The sequence below is a fragment of the Salmo salar genome, chromosome 04 (genome assembly GCF_965601325.2).
Source record: "Salmo salar chromosome 04, fSalSal1, whole genome shotgun sequence".
NCBI lineage: Eukaryota > Metazoa > Chordata > Actinopteri > Salmoniformes > Salmonidae > Salmo > Salmo salar.
Window position 1 is genome coordinate 13159350 of NC_138294.1, and position 10623 is coordinate 13169972.

The 10623-nt window shown below is 42.8% G+C and overlaps 1 protein-coding gene across 2 annotated transcripts; it reads right to left on the reverse strand.

Annotated features, from left to right (window-relative positions):
• Positions 1–3: 3 nt before the first annotated feature.
• pai2b (Polyadenylate-binding protein-interacting protein 2B) lies at positions 4–5609 on the reverse strand. Of its 2 annotated transcripts, none has more exons than XM_014194631.3 (4): positions 5532–5609; positions 3994–4166; positions 1866–2039; positions 4–990 (listed from the first exon to the last, which is right to left on the reverse strand). In XM_014194631.3, exons 1-4 carry the CDS (start codon positions 5539–5541, stop codon positions 934–936), a joined length of 414 nt encoding a protein of 137 aa, XP_014050106.1. In that variant the 5' UTR covers positions 5542–5609; the 3' UTR covers positions 4–933.
• Between the last annotated feature and the right edge of the window lie 5014 nt (positions 5610–10623).

A 10623-nucleotide genomic window follows, 5' to 3' on the forward strand; every position in this document is an offset into this window, starting at 1 on the left:
AAGTCCCAGAGGGTACCTGATCTTTATTCCATCATACTTTGTCCTCATTTGTTAATGCAAGTCGCACACTGTGACAGGATCTCAACTCAAGTTTTTACATATCAACCAAACGAAAAAATGAAATTGTTGCCACGGAAGTCCCTCGCAGGTTTCAAGTTGCCTTCAGTCAGCTCCACCCCCACAGCCAGATTGCATCCAATCCTTCTGTACACTGCAGTCTGTCCATCTTTCGCCAAGCCTACTTCGCCCCTACACACTACCTACCCTAAAACCAGCCTCTGAGGAAAAGAAAAACATCCAGAAAACAGAAAAAAAGAAACCGCAACAATGATCAGGGGAGAGACAAATCTCCAGCCACGATCACCACGACGACAGACTTACACGGCTGCACTTGAGATCGAGGAGAAAGAACAAAAATAAACAAACTTTCTATGCAGATCTGACCTCCAGTTCTGCCGTCTGTCCAATAAGAAAATCTTATACTGATGGCCCCTCCCATTCTGTCCAATAGGATTATTTTATACTGATATGGCCCCTGCCCACCCTTCTCCCATCACTGCCCCTTGCCTAGTTAACCACATAGGAACAAAACGGAAATAAAAGGCTGCGTTCCCCTACTAAGACGGTGCTGACGCATTCCAGATCTTACAACTCCTGGATAGACATTTTATTTATCAGCTAACCACATGTCATAGCAATCTGGTGCCCGACGGCACAGTAGATGACTTGGCACGTAACCATAGGTTGATGCATGCAACATCTGAGCAGGGGAATGCGACCAAAAGCTTATTGAAGAGTATACCCAAGCCCACCCTCCAACCCCACCCCATGTACCCCACACAGCCCAAAAGCAGGCGAGTGCAAGGGTGTCTGCTGGGAAGCCAGCAGTCACAAAGAGTCTTTATGAGGGTTCCCCCTACTGGCGGGAGGACCCTAGTATTTCATTCCCGGAACAAACTCCTTCGCCTCTGGGTTCAAGCTGCTCTTGCGCTGTAAAAAGAGAGGAGAGATTTAGTATAGGAGCAAATAAAAAGGACCCAGACCTGAGAGAACAGGTAAAAATAACAGGGCCTCAACATTAAAAACTGACAAGAGCAGACACCGAACAGATGGTTCGGATTGTAACATGCACCACAGGATAGTGTCTCCAGCTGATGGTCGGTTCCCTGACAGATTAAGCCTAACCCTAGACTAAAAACCTATTTCAATGGAGAATATCCTTTCAGCATGGTCTTTAGTCTAGGACTAGGCTTAATCTTTTTCCAGGAAACCGGGCCCAAGAGAAGGAGTGGTATCGTGTCTGTGTTCAAACAACTGGAGAAGAGAGACCGTCCCTAAGAGTAGAAGAGGTATGGTGTCTGATCAAACAACTGGAGAAGAGAGACCGTCCCTAAGAGTAGAAGAGGTATGGTGTCTGATCAAACAACTGGAGAAGAGAGACCGTCCCTAAGAGTAGAAGAGGTATGGTGTCTGATCAAACAACTGGAGAAGAGAGACCGTCCCTAAGAGTAGAAGAGGTATGGTGTCTGATCAAACAACTGGAGAAGATGGGCTACCTAAGGTATCTAGGTACTGAATGTGGATGACACTCCAAAGCAAATACTGAACTTCTCAGCCTTGTAACTCTAAGGTGAACTCTAAGGGCCGGTTTCCAGGACAAAATATGAATCCTCTTCCTGGACTGAATAAAGAATCTCCATTGAACATGCTTTTTAGTCCAGGATTCGACTTAATTTGTGTCTGGGAAACTGGCCCTATAAATATAGTGACGTTTTGGTCGATGACGCTCATCAGACATGCTGCTCGTGTAGAGAGTAAACAGACTGTGACACATTCTGACGGACAAACATTCTGACAGGACTTACCGCGAGTTCATCTGCGTTGCCGTTGGAGACAGATAGCCCGTTGAGCTGTTGCTGAATCTGCCCCACCCCCGGGGCGAGGTCTCTGGCGGGGATGAACCAATCCTGATCCTCCTCTTCCAGCATTTCCTGGAAACAGCGTTCTAAGAACTCCTGTTCCAGAAGCTCCTCCTCCACCTGGGATGACCACACAATAGGGAAAGAATAGGGCTGGATTACAATCAGCAGTAGATGATGATTATTTCTTAACATGTCTTTCCTCATGTCCTCTATCCTTGCCTCCTTCTCAAAGAGCACTGGAGGGCAGCCCAGGTTCGAGGGGAGTGTACAAAACATTACGAACACCTTTCTAATATCGAGGTGCACCCCCCCCATTTTGCCCTCAGAATAGCCTCAATTCATCCGAGCATGGACTCTACAAGGTGGCCAAAGCATTCCACAGGGATGCTGGACCATGTGGACCACAATGCTCCAACGTAATATGGGTTCTATTGAATTTTTTACCGTTTGAGCTAGAGACAAGCCGTTTTCTTTCCTTTGAAGCTGAAAGCATGACTGTCACGAATCCGTTTTCCCTCTCTGGCACTGCTGAGTGACAACTTGCAAAGCCTACGCAGATTGGCCAATGCTGTTGGTTATACCAAGGATGAAAAGACACAATGTATCAACTTTGCTCACTCTGCGGGCTGCTCCAATGTATCAAATGTAAGGAAGAATGATAAGGGTATGCATCCCTGATCGCCGGCTAAATTATATAAAAAAATGGATGGAAAAAAATAGAATAGATGTGCAGGAAGAGCGGACGAAGAGAAGCAGGTGAGTGACGGCTGGAAGGGGATGTGGGCCATGCGGCTGGCTGATCAGAGATGACACATTATGAACATTATTGGACCCGTCGCATATAAGGACCGGCAAATACAATAAACTATTATATATATTTTTTTTACTGAATTTAGAAACAAAACTGACTTCATACGCATTTTATAAACAGGCGCCAGTGGGTTCTTTAGATGTGGTAGTATCATACGAAACAGTAATGCGGTATTCTAAAAATGTTGGTGTCATAAGTATCATGACAGTTTGGTATCGTGGTACTGGTATATAACACTACTCTGAATGGCACACATACACAATCTATGTCTCAGTCTCAAGACTTCAAAAAACCTTTCATCTACACTTATTGAAGTGGATTTAAAAAGTTAAATCAATAAGGGATCATAGCTTTCACCTGGATTCACCTGATCAGTCTATGTCATGACAGTGCATGAGAGAGTATGAACTATAGCATGAAGTCCAAGGGACTGTCCGTAGATCTCCAAGATAGAATTGTGATGAGGCATATATCTGGGGAAGGGAATATGGAACTACCCAGACTCTGCCTAGAGCTGGCCGTCCGACCAAACTGAGCAAGGGAGAACCTGCCAGAAGGACAACAGTCTCTACAGCACTTCACCAATCTGGGCTTTACGGGAGAGTGGCACATGACAATCTAGAAAAAAGAAACGCACACCTATAAAAGGCGAGGTGCTGGCTAGCGGAGTAGAAAACTATTTTTAAATATTTGAGTTAACCATCACTTGGCCATGATTACAAACACCTGTGTGTCTCTTGACACAATATAAATGACTCATCTCGCAGTGTTTGTGATGATACCCTGATGAAGACGGCTTTGCTGTCGAAACGTTGGTTATTAGGTTATTACATTTTTGCATCTGAGCTCTTAGAGTGTGCGGCTTTCCCTTATTTTCTAGAGTGGCACATGACAGCATGGCTGGAGTTTGCAGAAAGGCATGTGAAAGACAGCGCATAAGACAAACGATTCTGTGATCTGATGGGACAAATGTAACTCGTTGGCTGCCGCTCCCCATCTAACTTAACAGAGCTTGAGAAAATCTGCAAGGAAGAATGTACATGTCCCTTGATCCTGAGAGTAGAGTAACTTGATCCTAGATCTGTGTACAAGTCCAGGCAATATCTATCCAGGGCAACATTCCTCACCTTTTAGTGTGTGTGTGTGTGGTCTGTACATCTGTGTGGGTGTCCCTCTGTCTATCACTGTGTCCGTGTGTGTGTGCACCTGTGTGCATACGTATGTGTGCATGTACATAAAGAGTGGTCCTAAATCACTGACCTGTCTGTTGTAATCCTCCTCATTCTCCATCCACATGTAGTCAGCAAAGGGGTTGTTGTTGTTGTTGTTGCCCACCTCTCCCTCCTTGTGCCCATTGGCCACATTCTCTTTCCCGGGGGCACTGCTGCCGCCTGGTGTTTTCGCCATCTCAGGACTGTTCATCTCCGCAGGCTCTGCAGGGTTAACGTTTTCACATACACATAAATGGCAACCCACTTTAAACTAAGCAAATGGTTTTCAAATTGACAGTAAAGCTCAGTTTGGGTAAACTGAATAAATTACGTGTTTAATAAACATTAAGGTCAAAAAACGTACCTAAAACATAAGAGTAGAAAGTTAAACCGTTATCTACCAACACATGAAAAAGTATATATTGCCAAAACGCAAATAAAGTGCAGATGTCATTATTTTACTACTTAGCTAGTAGTATCACAGATGAAAGTGTTAGGCTAGTTCTAATATTTGCTAGTATCATACTAGTTATAGACCAAGAGTAGCGAGTCAGTGGCTGCGCTTACAGCTGACGTGGCTACAACTACTAACAAGCCAGTTGATACCGTTATAACGGCAGAACTCAACTATACTTAACGCGTTACCTGTATCGTCAGCATTGAAGGATGCACATGTCATGAGAAAAATGTGATAACAAACCCCACACGGAGCGAGGCCTACCTGCGTGTCACAGCTGCAACAAGCCAGCCAGACAATTAGCTAACTGGAGTAACGTTACTTACAGCTAACGTTACCGTTCATCGCAGCACAAATCCTATTTTGAGTATTGTCGGTTTGCTAGTGAGCTAGTTACAGTAGCTAGCTTACTAGTTGGTAAACAACGTTAGGTAGTTTGCTAGTTGGTAGACAACGTTAGCTAACTACGTAGCTAGCAAGTGTGATAGCTAGCGAACTCAGAAAACAAGCACGGACTAGCTAACTAACTAGATAGCCAACTTAAGCAGTGTGAAAATAATTTGTGATAAAATGAGTTGTAGTTTCGACTAAATTTACTATAGCCATCAAATCACTGATTAAACAAGTTACCTAGCTAGTTATTTAAGTTAACATTCGCTACATAACACCCTCCGAACAAGGCTTTGGCATACCACTAGCGAGCTAGAAAGCTACTTGGCTAGCGAAATTTGCTAACTAACTTGAAATATATAAAAACACGCATATTGGATCACACATGGACCAACTTGACTAGCTAGCTGTTTTTGATGTACAGAGTGAATGTTACGTCATCTGTAACCAGCAAAGCCTTCTTACTACCTTGGATTGTCTTTATAGCTAGCTATAAAACTGTTGGCTGGTAGTGGTAGTAACAAGCTAAACCAAACTTAGCTCGAAGGCTAACTGCATGACATGCACACACGATTCAGGTCAAATTGTATCTGGAATGCACAGCAGCCAGTAGCGCAACAAAAACGTAGCTACCTGGCATCGTTGAATAATTATTTAAAGACCACTCGATATATCTTCAATGTTTGACAGGGCAATTCGTCGACTTTACAGCTAATTTGCTATCAAGCTAGCCAACTCACTACATTCCATCAAGACGCTCACGGGGGACTTCCGTTTCGTCGTTGAGTTCCCCTAGCCCGCTATATCAGTCGTCATATACCTACCTCAGCGCATCAACTGAGAGGTTGATGTCATGGGCATGCGATTATTATTTTTATTTTTATTTTTATTTAACTAGGCAAGACAGTTAAGAATAAATTCTTATTTACAATGACGGCCTGGCAAAAGGCCCCTGTGGGGATGGGGCCTGGGATTTTAAAATATTAAAATAATAATACATACATAGAATATTAATAAAGGTCAAAACACACAACACAACAAGAGAGACAACACAACACTACATAAAGAGAGACCTAAGACAACAACATAGCAAGGCAGCAACACAAGATACACAGCATGGCAGCAACACAACATAACAACATAGTAGCAACACAACATGGTACAAACATTATTGGGCACAGTCAACAGCACAAAGGTCAAGAAGGTAGAGACAACAATACATCACAGAAAGCAGCCACAACTGTCAGTAAGAGTTTCCATGATTGAGTCTTTGAATGAAGAGATTGAGATAAAACTGTCCAGTTTGACTGTTTGTTGCAGCTCGTTTCAGTCGCTAGCTGCAGCAAACTGAAAAGAGGGGCGACCCAGGGATGTGTGTGCTTTGGGGACCTTTAACAGAATGTGACTGGCAGAACAGGTGTTGTATGTGGAGGATGAGGGGTGCAGTAGATATCTCAGATAGGGGGGAGTGAGGGCTTATAAATAAGCATCAACCAGTGGGTCTTGTGACGGGTATACAGAGATGACCACTTTTCAGAGGAGTATAGAGTGCAGTGATGTGTCCTATAAGGAGCATTGGTGGCAAATCTGATGGCCGAATGGTAAAGAACATCTAGCCGCTCGAGAGCACCTTTACCTGCCAATCTATAAATTATGTCTCCGTAATCTAGCATGGGTAGGATGGTCATCTGAATCAGGGTTAGTTTGGCAGCTGGAGTGAAAGAGGAGTGATTACGATAGAGGAAACCAAGTCTAGATTTAACTTTAGCCTGTAGCTTTGATATGTGCTGAGAGAAGGACAGTGTACTGTCTAGCCATACTCCCAAGTACTTGTATGAGGTGACTACCTCAAGCTCTAAACCCTCAGAGGTAGTAGTAACACCTGTGGGAAGAGGGGCATTCTTCTTACGAAACCACATGAGTTTTTTGGGGGAGGTGTTCAGAACAAGGTTAAGGGTAGAGAAAGCTTGTTGGACACTAAGAAAGCTTTGTTGTAGATTATTTAACACAAAATCCGGGCAGGGGCCAGCTGAGTATAAGGCTGTATAATCTGCATATAAATGGATGAGAGAGCTTCCTACTGCCTGAGCTATGTTGTTGATGTAAATTGAGAAATGTGTGGGGTCAAGGATTAAGCCTTGGGGTACTCCCTTGGTGACAGGCAGTGGCTGAGACAGCAGATTGTCTGTCTTTATACACTGCACTCTGAGAGAGGTAGTTAGAAAACCAGGCCAAAGACCCCTCAGACACACCAATACTCCTTAGCCGGCCCACAAGAATGGAATGGTCTACCGTATCAAAAGCTTTGGCCAAGTCAATAAAAATAGCAGCACAATATTGCTTAGAACCAAGGGCAATGGTGACATCATTGAGGACCTTTAAGGTTGCAGTGACACATCCATAACCTGAGCGGAAACCAGATTGCATACCCGAGAGAATACTATAGACATCAAGAAAGCCAGTCAGTTGATTATTGACAAGTTTTTCCAATACTTTTGATAAACAGGGCAAAATAGAAATAGGCCTATAACAGTTAGGATCAGCTTGATCTCCCCCTTTAAATAAAGGACAAACTGTGGCTGCCTTCCAAGCAGTGGGAACATCCCCAGAAAGGAGAGACAGGTTAAAAAGGTTGGAGATTATGTGGTTACTTCATATACTGTATGTATAATTTTCAGAAATCTAGGAAAACGTTATATTGACAAAGATTCACATCATGTGTGTTTTCTTTTCAAGTCCCAGAAATGTATTTTGCTTTTAACCCATCCCCCTGACAAACACACACACCTGGCTGTGACACACACTGAAGCAATGTAGGCATTAATTGCCTTTTTCCCGGGCATAACGGCAGGAAATAGATTGGGATTTGAACCAATGACCCTCTGTTTGCTGTATGGCTTCTAACCGATGGCTACCTGCCGCTGAGCATATGCAACTACCTCCATTTGACTACTGCCTCCCCTCTCTGTCCCTGGCTCTTCAAATGTCACCTCACCTCGTCTGTTGACAAGGCTATGGAAATGCCATGACACTGCAAAAACAGATGCTATTAGCGCATACATGCGTTAATTAATTTGAATTCATTGCAATGGTTGGCGGCAAATGTTTTTCTTTGTCATCTGACATTTACAAACTGCGCTGCCTGTTTGTCGATGAAATTAGACTAATAGTAGACACTTTAGTAGACACTCATAGCAACTAGGATTAAGTGCCTTGCTCAAGGGCACATCAACAGATGTTTTACTTATTCAGCTTGGGGATTCAAACAGGCAGCCTTTCAGTTAATGGCCTAAAGCTCTTAACCGCTGGGCTACCTTCCGCCCTATAGAGGGTTATCCATCTCAAAAAGACAAGAAAGAGGATTTCGACACCCATTATCTCGTCGTTCTGAAATAGTTTCTGTAGTTATAAACTGATAAGATAAGCATTCCTGCAACATTGTTTTGTTGAAAGACAAATTAAGTGAATTAATTGCACCCAAATTGGCCGTTTCAATTCATTGGATTGATATAATATTCAATAAACATAGTACCCAACATCTTCCTTAACATTGATTAAAATGTGAGGAATCCAAATAAACGGTTAAAAGCCCCCCACAGAACCCCCCAAACCCCACACCAAGGCCACCCCTACGGTCAGTATACATGCTTAGTTCTCTATGTCTGACAAGTAGTACAAAGCTGTGCAGCGATTACCTTCAATGTCATCTTCGCGAACGCGGTACCATTGACTTTAAAAGCTGCATTGTCTATAAGTGCGATCGGATTGAATCCCGGCCTATATATATCCACATTTTCTTACTAAAAATTGAAGATTTGAGAAGTGCTTGGGCTGGTTTACACTCTTTGTGGGTATATAAAAAAAAAAGCCCCCCACGGAACCCCAGAAACCCCACGCCAAGGCCACCCCTACGGTCAGTATACATGCTTAATTCTCTATGTCTGACAAGTAGTACAAAGCTGCGGCTAGGGGTATTGTTTCTTCATGCTATGTTATATATTCTTTGTGAATTTGGTGATGCTTATTTCTGCCTGTTCAGAGAAATCAGTCATTGAAGTTCCTAGGTTCCTGTACCATCACACAACCTAATATTACCATGTTCTGGTGCTGTTCCTACTATTAGTTGAAAAAAGTGTGAAGAACCCCCCCCCCAATGTTAATTCAAGGCTGAACTTCAAATTATATCATTTATAAATGCAGAGTGGATAGTTAAATTAGAACAATGTACTTGCCCAAGAAAACTAAAAACTGCTTTGAGGACTACTCATTCCTCATTTCATTTTTTCATTTTCTTTCTTCATTGCATCTTCTGTGTTGCTACGTCCCGAATCATATTGGTGACCAGTTGCAGTGGTTGGTTCCTTGATGGTGCAGATGATGCTTGTTTTTGGTACACAACATGTGTCCCCTCTGTTTGACCAAGAATAGGATCTTGCTGGATAACTTGGGAAGAATGAATTTCAACTTTACATCCATGTTTAATATAATCCACAGCATCAGCAATTCCAATCCAGCACTCATCATCATAGCAGCAAACTAGAAAATCAGATGTATGTTCATCTATGGGTTTCCCAAGGACCACGTCAAACTTAATGGCATAATCTGTGTCACTGCAAACTCTCTTTGCACCTATGAGGCTTTTGAAGAGTGTAACAAAGTGATGGAAGCTGCTGGTTCCTGGCAGATATATTGTGTTCTAGTTTGCTGCTATGATGATGAGTACTGGATTGGAATGACTGACTCTGTGGATAATAAAAACATGGAGGTAAAGGGGAAAACCTTGCATCCAATAAGGTCATGTTTTTGGCCCAACAGAGAGGACACATGTCCGACCCTTCCTACCTCCCTCCCTCTCTCTCTCCTTCTCTCTCTCCCTCCATCCCCTACAACCACACCCTCAGCCACCCCCACCAAGTCATTTATGTTGCTCCCATCTGTAAACTGATGCTGCCCATCACCCCACTTAATGGACCACACCTGATATGCAAATGTTTTCCACTGGTTATGACAACACTAAGTGATGTTTAGTATGGTTGAAGAGAATATGCCGTGCTGTGTAGAATGCCTTATGGATGGATAGGGCCCTGAGTTTCTCCAGACCAGGTCAGGTCAAAAGGTCAGGAAAAACTCCAGGACCTAGTTACAAAATATGGTGATTAGTGCATTATAGCTGGAACTGCCCACTGATTTCAAGGATGAATATATTGAAATATGATTATTGTATTGTCCCCCACAATTAAATCAGGGAGGCGACCGTTAGTCACATGCGATATCTCAGTCAGCACTGGCGGGATATTTATGAAAATTGACTAAAAGATGCATCTAGCCATAGAGATCCGTCATTTACTGACACTTATAAGCCCAAGGGGCTATAATTGAAGAAGGATATCTCTTGTCTTGTTTGAGCTTGAATTGTTGTGGGGTTGCTGCTTCATTCGTGGGGGACAACATGCTTTCTGTTACCTTGTTTGATATTATAATTAGTTATTTTTTACATAAATATACAGACATATCCTTTGTGTATCATCTTTAAAGAAGACAGGCAGACAGGGAGATCCTTAATAAGTATTCATTGAATCAGATCATCCCCAACAAAAGCTACATTGTAACTTTCAAGCACAATCATCATCCATCATTTCAAGAGAAAACACATGTACATGTTGGGTGTCAGTCTGTTTCTGCCTTAGTCAGCTGAATGGTCTGTCTCTCTTCCAATAAATATCAAGCTAAAGTTGAAACAAAGACACTAGGTCTTTTTACAAACAAGTACATTATAGCCGGGATTCAATGCAAAGCCACGCTATATAACGCTTGACATTGGTAATTTCAAAT